The following is a 16,569-nucleotide window of genomic DNA, read 5'->3' as shown; positions in this document are numbered from 1 at the left end:
TGGGCATTTTCAGTTATCTGTCCATGTTTTAAAAACATGGTAGAAATTATTGGTATTTTTAAAAACCAATTAACAAAAATCCTATTAAAAGCTTATTATATAGGATACAAGTTACATAGTCTCTTTTTTTTTTACCATTCTAAGAATTACAGGGGACATGGTGGTTGAGTGGCTAAGACACTGAGCTTGTTGATCAGAAAGGTCAGCAATTCGGCAGTTCAAATCCCTAGTGCCGCATAATGGAATAAGTTCCTGTTACTTGTTCCGGCTTCTTCCAACCTAGCAGTTCAAAAGCACATAAAAATGTAAAAAATGCAAGTAGAAAAATAGGGACCACTTTGGTGGGAAGATAACGATGTTCTATGCGCTTTCGGTGTTTAGTCATGCCGGCCACATGACCACGGAGATGTCTCCAGACACTCTTGGGCTTTGAAACGGAGATGAGCATTGCCCCCTAGAGTGGGGAATGACTAGCACATATGCGCGAAGGGAACCTTTACCTTTGCCTAAGAATTCCAGGTTCAGCCCTTAATAGTTGTGATAGGAAGCAAAGCTCTCTTAAAAGTGATGGAGACCAAATGCAAATCTTTATTTTTGTCTGTAGAAACTCACCCTCTTTTTCGGTAGTAAAAGTAATCCATTCTGAAGTAGTGCTTCCAACTGAATTGTAGGACACCACTCTCAGTTTGTAGGTTGTATAAGGCTGAAGGTCACTTACACTGGAATGCCGGTTCTTTCCACTATATCTCACTTCGATTGGTCCAGGCTTACAAACTCTTTCTATGGGCAGCAACCAAGGAAGACAGGAGGTGTACATGTGGAGCTCATATCTGTAAGAAACGAAATCAGCATTAATAATAAACACATCACTTGGGTTTGCATATGGCTTTCAACTGTAATATGGCTTGTTTCTGCTTAGGTGATGAGCAAACCATTCACATTATGATGTATATGTATATGTGAACCAAGGTAATTTAGCTTACTAAATTATCAAATGATTGATGGTTTGCTTAGCAAATCATAGCTAAGCAAACCATAAATTATCACAATATGTGAAGTCAATCTTTTCTGGCAATTGTGAGTTCATCCTTCCCAATATCAAATGCTGATTAAACTGAAAGGTTGACATCCAATTTAATTGCTTTAAAGTTCTCTTATATTCCATTCATTCTACTTATGTGCCTGTGCATGATTTTTATAGGAAAATGGTATGTCATTATTTCAGTGAAACAGTGGAGTAATATTTTCAATAATTAGGGATGAATAAAGATATTCCCTATTGCCTAGACTTCACAGTTATATTTTCAGAATCAGTATCAAATTGTAATTCATTCATACTATATTTCAAAAATCTAGATATCAATACATGTTAGACACTTAGATTCTACTAAATATTTTCCCCAAATTATGAATGTAAAAATAAGACCTAATTTAACCTGTGTACTTTTAGGGCACCGGTTTTAATCCATGATTTGTCTTTGAAATTATATTTTACATTTATGAAGTGATTGAAGAAGGGAAGAATCTATTAAGCCGTGGGCTCACTGATAAAGCTATATATAAATAGCAACACATTATTGTTATTCTTCTATATGCGTATTGGAAAAAATGATCTCAATTCCATAAACATGGCTATCTGTAAAGAATCTGATGAAAGGCTGAAAACTAACTAGCTAGTTAGTATTGGATTAAGAGACTTAATACAGTTAAAAACAGAAGAGTCTATTGGTGAAGGCGCCAAGCTAGAATCCAGGAAACTGATTTCTACTCTCACCTTAGCCATGCAGGCCAGCTGGGTAACTTTGAGCCAGTCACTCTCTTTCAGCCCAACCAAATTTACAGGGTTGTTGTAGGAAAATAGAAGGAAGAAGAGTATAAGGTATGTTCACCACCTTGAGTTATTTGTAAAATAATGAAGATGGGATAACAAAAATCTAAACAAATGGATGTACCCATTTTATAGTTTCATAAAGATTATTACATATATTATCAGATTAGTTTTGTATATCAAAACTATTTCATGAATAAGTAAAGTGCAGCAAAGAAAAGGGGTTGTACACCTTGCTTGGTGAAGGAAGAGAAAGAAAGGCACAGAAAAAAAAATGAGAGAAGTGAGAGAAAGGATAGTGAGCAATATGTAGGTGTGAGTTCCCAACTGTAGATTATAGCTGCTTATATCTGAGCAGTTACCTTCTCACAATGCCATTGGGTTCCTGAGGAGCATCCCACAGAAAAGAGGCATTTCTTGAAGTCAGATTTTGTATATGGGGAAAGGGCTGCTGAGTGGGTGGAGCTGGCTGGGTGGTGACTTGAGCCATCGGTCCCTGGCTGCAGCAGTTAAAGCACGTGCAAGCTTCAACCCCAATAGAATAAGTAGTAAAAGGTTTGAGTCCATGTATTGTCTGCTGAGCAGTAGTTCCTTCTGAGAGCTGAAAATGACAGAACAAAAGCAGAAGTAGACATCGACATGCAAGTACTGCACGATACTCAGCTGGACAAACTATATATTTGTTCATTTGATTTTTATCCTGCCTTTACTTTTTTTTTACAATTCAAAAAGGTGTATTTGATGTTCCCTCTTCCTATTTTTCCAACAACAATAATAACAATCTTATGAAGGAGGCTCGGCTGAGAGACTGGCTCAAAATCACTAGGTCAGCTTTTCATGCCAAGCAGAAGACTAAAACTCATTGCTTCCTGATAGTTGTAGTCCAACACCTTAACCACAAGACTCTGCTGTCTGTCTGACCTAATCCTAGATAGTTTTAGACCAAGGAAAGGCATATAGCTTCCTAAGGAGAGTGACTAAGCCAGACCCTGAACAGTAATACCCAAACTGAGGAGCATGGTTGGTAATCAATAGTACTTCCATTTTTTTTCATCCCCAAAACTGCATATATTTTAACAAATCCTATAATACATCTTCCCTCACCAGTACCCTTTTTGAAGGAAAAGTTGATTTCATTTATTTTCAAATTTCACATCAGTAATAGTTAAAATCTATACCGAGCTACGCAATACCTTTATTCTATGCAATCAAGATGATTATTGAGGGCAATCCTATAATAATAATAATAACCGCCGTCACCATAAATTTCATCAACTCAAATAGTTTGATTAATACTTACCACCTTCTCTTTTCCTTTGGTGCTATTAGAGAGGAACCTGTAGAGGGTGATTATTCCATTTGGCTTTAGAGGAGGACGGATGGTGGCTACAGCAGAAGTAGAAGCTACTGTTTCAAACAAAGGGGCTGGGAGTCCTTGAGGAGGGGCTGGGCCAGTCTTACATTTTGTCCAATTGCTAGCAGTTCGGCCAGCAGAGTTAACTGACCAAACCTGAAAAACAAGAATTCATAACACTTCTAAAACATCATTCTGGGGGGAAAAAATCCATACTATCATTTCTGCTTTTGTTTCTTTAACTATACCACCCAGAGTGCATTTACATTGCGATCTATGAGAAGGATGGGTGATTAAGAAGTTTGATATATAAAAAAATAATAACAGAGAATGCTTCAGAACAAACTGAATTTGGGAAATGCTTTTATAGTCTGCATCCATATTTATTTGACCACCATGTTTCCACAAAAATAAGACCCAACAGGAAAGCAAGCCCTAGCATTATTTTTCAGGATGCTCGTAATATAAACCCTACTCCCCAAAATAAGCCCCAGTTAGGATCATCAGCCAGAGGGGAGCGTTTAATATCATATTCCCCCCCCCCCAAAAAAGGCCTAACCCAAAAATAAGCCCTAATGCATCTTTTGGAGCAAAAATTAATATGATCCAGTATTATTTTGGGGAAAACATGGCTATTTATTTATTGTCTTTTCATCTCTGGTGAGCTCTCAGGGTTGCTAGAATGAGACAATTATGTTGCATTGAAATGTAATTTCAGATGGTACTATGGCCAAGCCAGTTTTTTCCCAGGTTCATCTGGTGCACCAGATGCATCTCTTCCTGGATCAGGAGACCCTGCTGATAGTCTCTCGTTTCCTAGTCACCCCATGGCTCAAATACTGCAATACACTCTATATGGGCACGCCCTTGAACACAACCCAGAAATTTCCATTTCTGTATGCAGTGGTGGAATACAGTGATGCAGGCAGTGATGGCCAAGCCTCAATATGCCTACGTAACAATTCTTCTTTGTGAGCTGCACTGGTTGATAGTTTGCAATTCTGGATGCAATTCAAGGTGCTGTTATGAATTATACTCTAGGTATAGGAAAAGGTTGTCTGAAGTTACGTATGCGCTACGGATATAGTAAATTTAGATTTTAGTAAGGCATTTGATAAAGTAGACCACAGCCTACTTCTTAATAAGATAGAGGATATTGTTTATCCCACATTGTTTTATCAGATGGATTTGCTGATCAACTTCACTCATGTTGTTCTTAATGAAACTACATCTACATGGAGATGTAGTAGTGTGGTCCCTCAAGTTTCTGTCTTGGGCACAGTGACCTTCAACATCTTCATAAATGACCTAAATGAGTGGATTGATGGGATGCTCAGTAAATTTGATGATGATATAAAACTGAATGGGAATTTTTAACACTTTGGATTCAGAAGTATCTTGATAGACTGGAGCATTGGGTCCTATCCAACAATATACAGTTCAGTGGTAAACAAAAAAAAAGTAAAGTCTTGCACTTAGGCAGGAAAAGCCAAATAGGTACAAAATAGGTGGCAACTTTTCAACAGTAGTAACACACACACACACACACACACACACACACAGAGAGAGAGAGAGAGAGAGAGAGAGAGAGATGTCCTTAAATATGAGTCAGCAAGTGTGCTACAGCTGCCAACTAAGCCAATGCAATTTTGGGCAGCCTCAACAAAGGGATAGTATCAAGATCACAGGAAATGATTATACCATTCTGATGACACCATGTATAGAATATTGCATCCATAATACAAAAAAGATGCTGGAGCCCTAGGTGGAGTACATGGAAGAACAACAAAGATAATAAGAGTTCTGTAGACTAAATATATGAAGAACAGCTAAAGGAACTGATTATGTTTAGCTTAACAAAGAAAAGCCTGAGAGGAGACATGATAGCAGTCATCCAATACTTGACGTGCTGCCAAAAGAAACTTGACACACTCTTTTAAAATTATTATTATATTTCAATATTAATAACACTGGTAAGTGTGATTTTATATTTTCACTGTAAACCAATGGTTTGGTAGCCAATGGGCTGGGGAATTAAATTAAATAAAAACAGAAGTAAATTTATTTAAGGATTGTACAATTTTAAAGGATCATCATACATGTCAACATTTGATTAAGATATCACATGAACAACTTTCAGGACTGACTTTCTATCTGAGTAAACGCTACCACAGATATTACCCTAGAATCATAGAGTTAGAGGATTGAAGGGACCTTGAAGATTTTCTAGTCTAGCTTCTGCCCAGTGCAGGAATTCTCATACTATTCTGTACAAATGGCTGTTTTCCTGAGTTCCTCAAATTTTGGAGCATTCACAGAAGCCTAGAAGGCAGGCTGTGAGAGACTTAACAGCTCTCACAATCATCAAGTCCAGCAATCTCTCATGTTCGTTCAATGTTCATTCAACTTACTGCTGAATTATTTAATGTTACACTGAGTAGCATGGAAAGGTTATAACATAGAAGTGCAGTAAACCTTCTACCATTCCTGATCATTTGCATGAGGTCAGTCAGCTCAAGTCACAACCCTCCTTTAGTAGGATAACATACTCAGTCCAGAGTGCCTGCAGTAGTAAAAAAATATATGTGGAGATCATAAGAGAGCTGGAGCTCAGTTCTATGTGAAATGTTAAGGATGCAGCACCCATTAATCAAACTTATCCATGTTATTAACATTTCAATAGAATAAACATATAAATAATATGTGTTAAAAGCTTCATGAATATCAGTGTGCCCTTAGCAAATAAGTATATTCAGCCTATTCCTAGTATTTTGTTTATTCATCTACAGCTGATTATATCGAACATGTAATAAATTGATAATATTGCTAAACTGATAATAAAGCAACAAATCTATTGCCTAAGATATAATCTTTACTAAGGTTTTGCAAGTATTTTATGATATCTTAATCAATGCACATAGGAAGAATTCCAAGATGTAATAGCTAAGAAAGTGTCTAGTTCAAAGCTCTTCTTTGGAAATGGCTTTGTTTTTGTCAGCTTCACAAAACCAGGGTGATCTGCACACTATATGAAACTCAGCAGTTATTAAAGAAGACCTGCAACAAATCTGCATGAAAATTAAATTTTACTTTCATCAAGGAGAGAATAAACATATGGGAGGATGTTTAATCTTATTTATCAAAGACCATTTGTATAATTAAACACGAATATCATAAAAGGTTGACTGAGGTCATGATTTGCATGAGTAAGTAATTTGTAGAATGTCAGGAGCAATAGATGGAATAGATGGATGTGTGAATATATAGGGTTAAATTAGACTCAATAATAGTGAAGCACACAGTGATCAATCAGAATGATAGATCTAAATGGCAATACAAGGGGACTGTATGTGTGATTTTGAGTATTAAGTATTCCTTAGTAAGCTTTCATGGCGAGCAGTTCTAACTGTACTAAAACTTGCTATCTCCTAATTTTCTGCTGTAAAAATTGAATTTATTCCAAGTTGCAAAGGAAGCCAAAGGTCCTAAATACTTCCATAAATGAAGATTTTTAACTATGTAATGGACCTTGTTACTATGGACCTAGCTTCAACTGCAACTGAGAAGCCACTAGTAGATCATTGGTGCTAGAAGATTCAAGAAAAGAAACCAATTTTAGTGGCCTCAGCTAGGTAACTGATGTCTGAAATACATATTTAAAGTACTCTGTTGAAGTCATAAGACTATTCAATTGCAAAAAGATGGCCAACTTTTTTTTTTTAATTTCAGGGATTATACTGTTTCTTTGGAATTATTGACTCTTAAGTAAATTGTATGACTTGTACAGTATGCTTATACACTGCCTGAGACTGAAAGTAAAGAAAATTAATTATATGTTGGAGGGAGGAGGAGGAAGAGGAGGAATAATAATTGCAAAAGATGGTTTTCCTTTGAACAGTTTACATTCTAAGATGATATCTTTAATTCCAGAAATCAAACATCTGTCTAGCCCAGGTCCTTGGGCAGGACTCAATAGGTAAATAAAAATGCCAAATCCAGTCTAAAAACCTGGCTGGCTGTGTGATGAACCATAATAATAGGACTCCCAGTGAGGCATTACTTGGACATAGTAAAAGGTACCTTGAGTGCAACCCTAAAACAACTCAGCATTGTCAAAATCACTGTCATTGTAAAAGGCAGTGCCAGATCATGAAAATATACCACTGCAATATTAGCTAAGTTAAAAGTTACTAAAAATGAAACCTTTTCATACAATTTCCAGGCTCAGAAACAAAAGTATAATATTCAAGAATCATACACATTCAATTATTAATATAAATTCATAGGAATCAAACTATTCACCTTTCTAAGCAATGGCATCAGCTGGAACATTTATGGATGAAGGTGACATGGTAAAAATTTTCACTGTATCCAAATCATTGTAGATTATTATTTAATTGCCTTCTAATTAAAACCTGTGTTTCAGTATCTAATCCTGCTAAATTTTTTGGATTAAAAAAAAGGAAACTTTTGTCTGTAGACAATAAAACCTGGTGACTGAACTCTGGACATAAATGCCACACTAAGACAAAAAAAACACCTTAAAACAGTTTCTACAATTGGTTGATTTTGTGACAGAGGGATAAAAACACATTTTTTAAAAAAATATAAAAAGTAAATCAAAGCTTCAGACAACTTTTGTTCCTTTTAAATGTTTCATTGCATCCATAACTAACATGGATGTTTACCTCCAAAAGACAGACAATTTAATAATTTGTTCCTATTGGTACATAATGAGATGGTTAAAACACTCCCAGGGGAGAGATAAGCAGATATTAAAAGGTCTTTCCAATACCTGCACTGACTAAGGGCAACAGTTAATTCAATAGATTCGATCAAAATCACTACTTCTTTCAGGCCTGCTGATTTATTACTTTGGCTGTAGTTAGTCATCACTCATTTTAGTTTGCTTTTCAGAGCTCATAAATTATGCGGTGTAAATAAAAAGATACAATCAAGGAAACCATATCAATTCACATAACAGCCAGGGGATATATAGACTCCTATGGCACTCACAGTAATGTCTTTTTAAAAGACAGGCCTATGACAGTGTTCGAGTACGTCAGAAATAAACAACCCAAGAGGTCTTGCCCTAATGAAGAATTAGCAGGCTCATAACTACTGTATCTGTAGGTATGAATTTATCATAATTAAACAGGGACTTTTATTTACTTGAGCAATTCTGCAAAGATTAATCACCAACTTCATTATTGTGCAAAGATTTGAAAAGGGTAAAGATAAACACAAATGGGTTTTTGTTTACTCCCATCTCTGTTGCTGCCTCTCTCTGATGTATCATAGAGACCAGCCCTCACTAAGCTGCACCAATCGGAAATCAGCTTGATTAAAAACCAATCAGTAGTCAGCAAAGAGTAAACAGCTATAAAAATAGGAGCTCAGTCAATCCCTGCTCAGTTGCCTGTGGTTTGCATAGTAGATCATCTTGCCTCTCGAGATACCCATCACGGTTGCCAGCAAAATATCAAAAATCTGTTGTTTTAGACCACTGTCATTAAATCCTGATATGGTGGCTCAGTGGCTAAGAGGCTGAGTTTTCAATCAGAAAGGTCGGCAGTTTGGCAGTTTGAATCCCTAGTGCCATGTAACGGAGTGAGCGTCCATTACTTGTCCCAGCTTCTGCCAACCTAGTAGTTCGAAAGCATGTAAAAATGCAAGTAGAAAAATAGGAACCATTGGAAGGTAACAATGTTCCGTATGTCTTCGGCATTTAGTCATGCTAGCCACATGACCACCAAGACGTCTTCAGACAGTGTTGGCTCTTGAAACCGAGACGAGCACCATCCCCTAGAATCAGGAACGACTAGCACATATGTGCCAAGGGAACCTTAACCTTTACCTTTACATTAAATCCTGAAGCTAAACACTGTCCATGGTGCTTCATATATCTGAATAAATAATGATAGTTTCATTTATTTCCTGAACTGAAATCCAATATAAAAACAATTATGCAGAAACTCCCCCCCCCCCAAAGCTCCATAAATCAGATGCCATCAATGAAAAGGCCCTTCTTTGGTAGACAGAAACCACAGCTCCGATGATTAGTATCTAACCTGAAACATTCTTAAATCAAATTGTATCAAATTAAATCATTCTTAAATCAAATTGTATCAAATTAAATCATTCTTAAATCAAATTGTATAGGATTTGTATTCATTTTTGTATTCTGTCCCATTATAAAACTAAATTGTTGAACCCTTGAGCATGACCATTGATCTCTGTACTGTAAGTGGATCTCTAGATTGCAATTACTGATTGCAGTTCTTTGTGCTTCTTTAGAAAATACCCCAGATAGTCTTTGGATTTTAGGAGTCAAATTAAACTTTGAGCAATCTTGTGCGTTGTTATAAATGCATAAACAATATGTAGTTGATTAACCTTTGTATCTTCTATCCAAATAGGCTAATAATAATAATAATAATAATAATAATAATAATAATAATAATAACAACAACAACAACAACAACAACAACAACAACAACAACAACAACAACAACAAATAGGCTATTGGCATTATTTGAAAACAAAGTTCTGGAAAACTTGTCTCAGAGAATGGGATGTAAGACACTATAAATAAGATTACATTCCTTGCCCATCTTTAAAAAAATGATACTTAAGCTTACATACCTGTATTTTTGAGTAAGGAAAGAACAAATGGTTCTCATTTATTTCATGGCCATTATTCTTGTTGATACTATATCAATTTTCCCATGATATCATTTCATTAAACCCAATACCCAAATACTTAAATGAACTCACTTGTTCTATCTCCTTATCATCTAATGCCCATCTATGTCTCCTTGGTCTTTTAGTAAATACTGCCACCTTAGTTTTTGAATAATTTATCTGTAAGTATGCTTCCTGGAATAGGTGCCAAATTCTGTCAGGATTTTTCTCCTTCCAATTTAATGTAGTTGACATGACCACCATGTTGCCTAGTAATTTGTCCACCTCTCCTTTCTAACTGGAGATTTCAAAACTAAAATTGGGGGTCCTGGTGTGAAAAGAATTGTTCCAGCCTAAGATCTTTCTTATGCTGCCCTGGATTAAAGGGTTTGTTAAAGCTTCAGAAATAAAAAGAAGAAAAGATACCCTGTTTTCCTGAAAATAAGACCTCCCCGGATAATAAGCCCAATCGAGCTTCTGAGCGCATGTGCTAAAATAAGCCCTCCCCCAAATAAGCCCTCCCCAAAAATATTGCAATACAGCAGCAGCCACGAAGTGACCACGCTTGCCGCCTCCTGCACCTCAAAAATAATAAGACCTCCCCGAAAATAAGGCCAAATGTTTATTTCAGGGGTCAGGGAAACATGTACTCTCATTTATGACCTTAGTTGTATTATTAATGTCAGAAACATCAAGCTAGACTCTGAAGACTGACAGCATTTTTTTTTAAAGGCCTTCTTTCCATTTCAGGAAATTTACTTGCATTTACAATTTTATAGCCAACTAACATAGCTCTGAGAGAGATGCAGAAGAATCAGTGTGATACTTAATGAAAAATAAATCAGAAGTCAATTCCTATACTTATGAATTAGATGTCTCACAAGCAGTATAAATATATTGTCAACAATATAAGTCTAAGAATAGCTCCCTGAGGGATGCTACATATGACATCTGCGAAAGAAGAATACAGGCACACCTTTTTTCTTTCTTTCAAATAGACACCTCCATTTCAGAATAAAACTGATAACATATATGGCTTAGTCCCATGATGGGGAACCTATGGCATTCGTGCCCGAGGTGGCACGCATGCCAGAGGTGGCACGTAGACCCCTCTCTGTGGGCATGTGTGCCATCGCCAGCTGCTCTTCTGGTTTTCGGTGCACACATGCACAGCTGATCTTTATGGGTGCCAGAGTGCCGGAAAACAGCCTGAAAATGCCCCCCAAAACAGCCCCCCAAAACAGCCCCCCAAAACCAGATTGTTTTTCTGACTGTTTTGGGGGTACATTTTGAAGCCAAAAGCAGCCCTACAAACGACTTGAAAATGACTCTGAAAACAGCCTGAAAAACAGCCAAAAAACAGGCGTGTGCGTGCGGGCCAGCTGGTCTTTGGGTTTCCGGCACTTTGGCGCATGCACATGTAAGCATGTTCCAATTTGGGCAATTCGGTCCCAAAAAGGTTCCCCATCCCTGGCTTAGTGCATCACTGACTAATTTCAAAGTAGCTATTAATAAAGACTTGATTAATAAAACAAGCAAAACAGAAATAAGTGAGCAACAGTTTAAGTGTTCTATTCGTTTCAGCTAAAATCTAACTTTGTGGATGCCATACAATGCAATCAAACTTCTTATTTCTGCATAACATGTGAACATGTATTTCTACAACCCTCCCCAGTTATTGGCAAGTTCAGAATGTTTGATAGTTTCAGATGTGTCATTTTAGTAAAATCTAAATTTGAGTGAAATCTTTGAAAAGAACAGGTTTAATTGCAGTAAGAATTTTCTAATAATTCAGAAGCAAGGTAGATAGTTGTACTTTTGCTTAAGCCTAAATTTGAAAAATGTAAATCTCTTCTAAATATGGCCTTACTTTATTGTTCAATATGACATTCAGGAACAGCATTGTGCAAAATGATAGGTTGTCCTTGATACAGAGGGTTACAGCCAATGTAAATGCTTTTAAAAGGAGTCATGCTAGAAGAAATATCCAGATTCCTATCATTTGAATAATTAAAACTAGAAGACTGAATATATACTAATAACATTTTCTAAAGGAAACTCATCGTTTGCTTAAAAGGTTAGACATTGTCATAATTATTAGCAACAGTGTTAGAGATTAGGCCAATTGGAAAATATGTAAATATCATTTAGTTTTCCTCAGCCAGCTTACAGTTTGCTAAGATTTCATAAAACTTCTGGTATTGCTGCCTGCATGAGTTTGCTACAACTGCACAAAACCCATCAATTGAAGTATATTCATTCTCTCTCTCTCTCTCTCCCTCTCCCTCTCTCTCTCATTCCAGCTTCTAATGTAAATAATGAATTCCAGAAAGCATTCTAATCGTTAACTTGTCAAAGCTCAAAGAAAATGGCATCAATAGAAATAGGAAATCAAATAATCGAAGAGCCATCATCAGTGATGAATCACAGGCTTTCCCTTGATATCAAGCATTCCTCTGAAACTTGCCATGTGTAGCCATCTATACCCCACGTGTAATTATGCAGAATCACAACAGGCATCCAAAAATGTTTGGTGAAAAAACGTGTCCAAGGTCCCAATTTATCCAGCTCAAAAAACACTAGGAATAATTACTGAGATTAAGGAACCATCGTTGCATCTTGGTTGTGACAAGTCTAAGAGGCCTCTGGATATGTTATATCACTCAGATAATATGTTAACGGAAGTACTCTTTATGGGGACTTAGTCAGTCAACAAGACAAGACAGAGAAATAGATACACACAAACTCCCCCTTCCCCAATTTGTATATGTCTAGACCCTGTGCAGAAAAGAGTTACATCTGCATCAGAACTGGAGTAGAAGGCACTCATATCCATTCAGCATCATGCCCCTGGGAATCTGTCAGCTTCACTATATCACAAAACAAGTTCATGTATAAAGAGGAATTGCTTTGCCATCTCGAAGCACTGTGATCCCTAGCAGTTCTTAGAGCGAATAATATCATTGCTAAGATACTGTATATTAACCATTTGATAAAGAGAATTTTTCAGTGAGATGCCCAGAAATATTCACAGCAATCTCCCATTTTCATACCTGATATTCATATTCGGTGAAAGGCAAGAGTGTGTCATCTTTGAACAAAGAGGATGAACCATTATAAACAAGCCTGATATTGTGTTGATTGGGTACTGTCTGTCTTCGATAAAGCTCATAATGTAAGATATCTCCATTTGGGTGCTTTGGGCCAGTCCACACAATGGAAAGAACAGTTTGGAATCCATCAGAACTTGACTGGACATCTATGAAAGGAGCTGGCTGCATTTCAGGGGGTGCTTCAAGAGTTTGTACGGATGACCATTCACTGTGAGTGCAGCCCAGAAGACCGCAAGCTTGTACTTGTACTTCGTACCTTTGCAAACACAAACCACAAATGAGGCAATAGAACCTAGGCTTTGCACTACATATAAAGGTAACATAAAGTGCATATGTTCCACAAGACTAAGTTTGCAGATGTTCAAACAAAGACGAAATGCATTCCTTAAAAAGACTGGACTATAATGTAAGATCCTTTGGTGAATACGAATCTAATCATATGAACTGAAAATATTGGGATACTTTCATCTGGACAGAAAATAACACAACACTAAATTTGTTAGATTGGCAAAGGCTAGCTATAAAAGAAAAACAAACTGATTGACTAAGTAAATTTAGTCAACAATTCTTACAATGGACAAACTAATATGCATGTACTTCCCAGCATTTTCATGGATGCAGTGAGCTAATCTTATGCCTTGGGAAATCAATTTAGGTTCTAAAGTACAAGAATTCGCTCCTCATTTACTCATTACAGCATATGCTTACAACTTACCTGTGATAGGGTTTTAGTTCTGTTAAATTGTAAGATTGTCTTCCAAAAGAATCATGGAATGAATCCAGATAAATCACTTTCTTTTGTGATTTAATAGGCTCCCGAAGAATGATAGTATAATTGATCAGGTTACCATTAATCTTTGCTGGAGGATCCCAAATAACTAAAATTGTCTGTGAGGTCCATGGATGCAACAGAGGTGGAGACATTCCAGATGGGGCAGAAGGATCGGTTCTTATCTTAGCTATTTGACTGGTGACACTCCCTTGGCTGTTGTTTGCAGTAACAGTATAGATGTATTCTATTCCGGGAGTTAACATAAAGTCTTTATAGTGTCTATCTAGACCTGAATAAACCAGCAATCCGTTCCTCCTTAGCTCATAAATCTGGATTTTACCATTTGGATTATTGGGAGCTTTCCATGTAATTTCTAGAGATTCTGAATCTGTCACTAGTAACTTAGGGGGATCTAAGTTAAGAGGAGGGGCTTCCATTGTCCAAGCAGATTGGGATGCACTAGCAGTGCAGCCTCCATTGGTACAGGCAACCAGTGTGATGTCGTATTTAGCATAAGGTTGTAGATTCACTACTGTCTTGAATAAACTCTTTCCAACATATTGTTCTTCACCATTCAGCTTTAAAATGTACTTTATGATTTCACCATTTTGAATTTGGGGTGGTGACCAAGATACATTAATCTGGGTTGAATGTATACCTTCTAGAGTAGGAGGGCTGACTATTGCTGGAGCTGCCTCTAATGTCCGTATTCTGGAATGGTCACTAGAGCAGCACCCTCCCAGGGTGCAAGCAGTTATTACATAATTGTATTCTGTATATGGAAGCAAATCTTCATCAGTATAATTGAAGGTTGAAGCATCAAAGCTAAAAGGATAGGGAACATCATTTCTTTGGAGCTTATATGACAGCAGAACACCATTGCTTTTTTCTGGGAATGACCATGAAATCCACATTTTGCTGGGATTTTGAGGGATAAAAGTTAACATGGGAGCAGTCATGCCTTCTGGGGCAGCTTGGCTGGTTTTTGCAGCAGACCAAGGACTATCAGTGTAGCCTGCTGAATTCCAGGCACGTATTTTATATTCGTATGTAGTCCACGGCTGCAAATGCTGAGCATGATATACAAATGCATTACTCCCAGTGTTATATTCTGTGAAAACAATGTCCTCTTCTTCTGTCATGCTATTTTCCTCTGAAGCATTTTCTTTGGTGTGTCTGTGAATAACTTCATAGCGCATTATTTTTCCATTTGAATTAATTGGCTCAGACCAGCTCAGTTCAATGCTGGTTGCATTCACCAAGTGGATCACGGGAGCCATTTGAGAAGCAGGAGGGGCTGCATCTGTCCAAATATGCTGTGGCGAAGAGCGAGTGCAACCAGCTGCTGTACAAGCTTCAAGAAGGAGAGTGTACTCAGTGAAGGGCTCAAGACGTCTGAAGAGGAACTGACGAGACAAACCACTATATTCTAGATTACCATCATTGAAAATATTGTAAATCTGAAAGGAAAAACAATGTCCATATATTAGCAGCAAGACCATTAGTCACCTCATGAGCAGGGCTGGATTTTCCTATAGGCTAACTAGGCTTCAGCCTAGGGCCTCAAGATCAAGAGGGGCCTTTTATTTTTATTTATTATCCGTGCCACATTTTTTTTATAAAGGTTAGTACCAATTACAACATGTTTCATTTAATATATTGATATATATCACAGTAATGATGTATTTTATTATCTCTCATGTAATTTACAAACTTAAAAATGGGAGGTGAAAGGGCCCCATAAGTGGAATAGCCTAGGGCCTCTTTTCATCTAAATCCGGCCCTGCTCATGAGGCAACTTTTTAAACTACTACAACCTCCCAAATAGGTATAATAACTTTTCATAGGCTCCATTGGCAGCCCATCCCTGCTTCTCCTTGGATATTGTAAAAACACCGGGTTTATTAAAGATCCAGCATGAAAAATAAAAAGCATGAAGAAAGTATTCATTTTGATGCTTCAACTCCTACCCACCTCTCTTTTCTTTGGGAAAAAAGTTTTACTCTGCTCACTTTTGTGCACATGTTATATGCAGGCACCATTGAGCCAGGGCCATCTTAACAGCATTATGGGCCCAGGGCAAAGCAGTGTAGTGGGCTCCCCACGACAACTACTCACTGGAATAAAAATGTAAATGGTCGATAAAATTAAACATATTTTGGATGTTGGAACATTAAAGACATGTTGTGCAGCAACAACTAATCAACGTGATAAACATTTGAACAACACACACGGCTTGAAAAACACAATAATACTCAGTAAGCCATACAGTTGCTGTATTTCCTTGATACAAGGTGCATTGAAGGGTTAACATACACAGATCAGTATTGCCGCCCCCCTAGTATGGGGGCCACGGGCAAGTGCCTATTAGGCCCATGCATTAAGACAGCCCTGCATTGAGTTAGTGTTAATTCCTGTAGGGTAGTTCCTTCTTGTCAACACTTTCAGCTGTGGTTTGCCATTGTCTTTTTCCAAGGGCTGAGGGAGAGTGGCTGACACCAAATCACCCAGGTAGCTTTGTGCCTAAGGCAGGGCTACAACCTGGGTTTTCCCATTCAAGGGCCAGTACCTTAAGTACTAGATTCAATAGGCTGAGAATGCTTACATTATGTACTCAACATTATTTTAATGCTGAAAACTGAAGGACTCACTGAGGAAAATCAAGATGTACATATAGATCCAAAGTTAATGGGCTAAGCATTAGATTTGGATTATTTCTGAGGATACTGGAAAGCTCAGTGTTTGACCTTTTAGATGAATCACTATCCTGTTGCTTGGAAGAAAGACATGAAAATGTCTTATATTAGCAGTACTGAAA

The 16,569-nt window shown here is 37.3% G+C and overlaps 1 protein-coding gene across 1 annotated transcript in view; it reads right to left on the bottom strand.

Moving 5' to 3' along the window:
- USH2A (usherin) overlaps positions 1 to 16,569 on the bottom strand; it is a 507,951-nt gene that overhangs the window by 16,836 nt on the left and 474,546 nt on the right. The window contains exons 65-69 of the mRNA XM_081943929.1: positions 13,695 to 15,211; positions 12,920 to 13,235; positions 3,129 to 3,338; positions 2,191 to 2,429; positions 613 to 830 (exon numbers count right to left, since the gene is read on the bottom strand). Coding sequence (XP_081800055.1) covers positions 613 to 830; positions 2,191 to 2,429; positions 3,129 to 3,338; positions 12,920 to 13,235; positions 13,695 to 15,211 — 2,500 coding nt within the window. The remainder of the gene's footprint in view (positions 1 to 612; positions 831 to 2,190; positions 2,430 to 3,128; positions 3,339 to 12,919; positions 13,236 to 13,694; positions 15,212 to 16,569) is intronic.

Source organism: Natrix helvetica (genome assembly GCF_964273705.1).
Source record: "Natrix helvetica genome assembly, chromosome: 2".
NCBI classification, from domain to species: domain Eukaryota; kingdom Metazoa; phylum Chordata; class Lepidosauria; order Squamata; family Natricidae; genus Natrix; species Natrix helvetica.
This window is presented reverse-complemented; position numbering and strand designations above follow the sequence as displayed.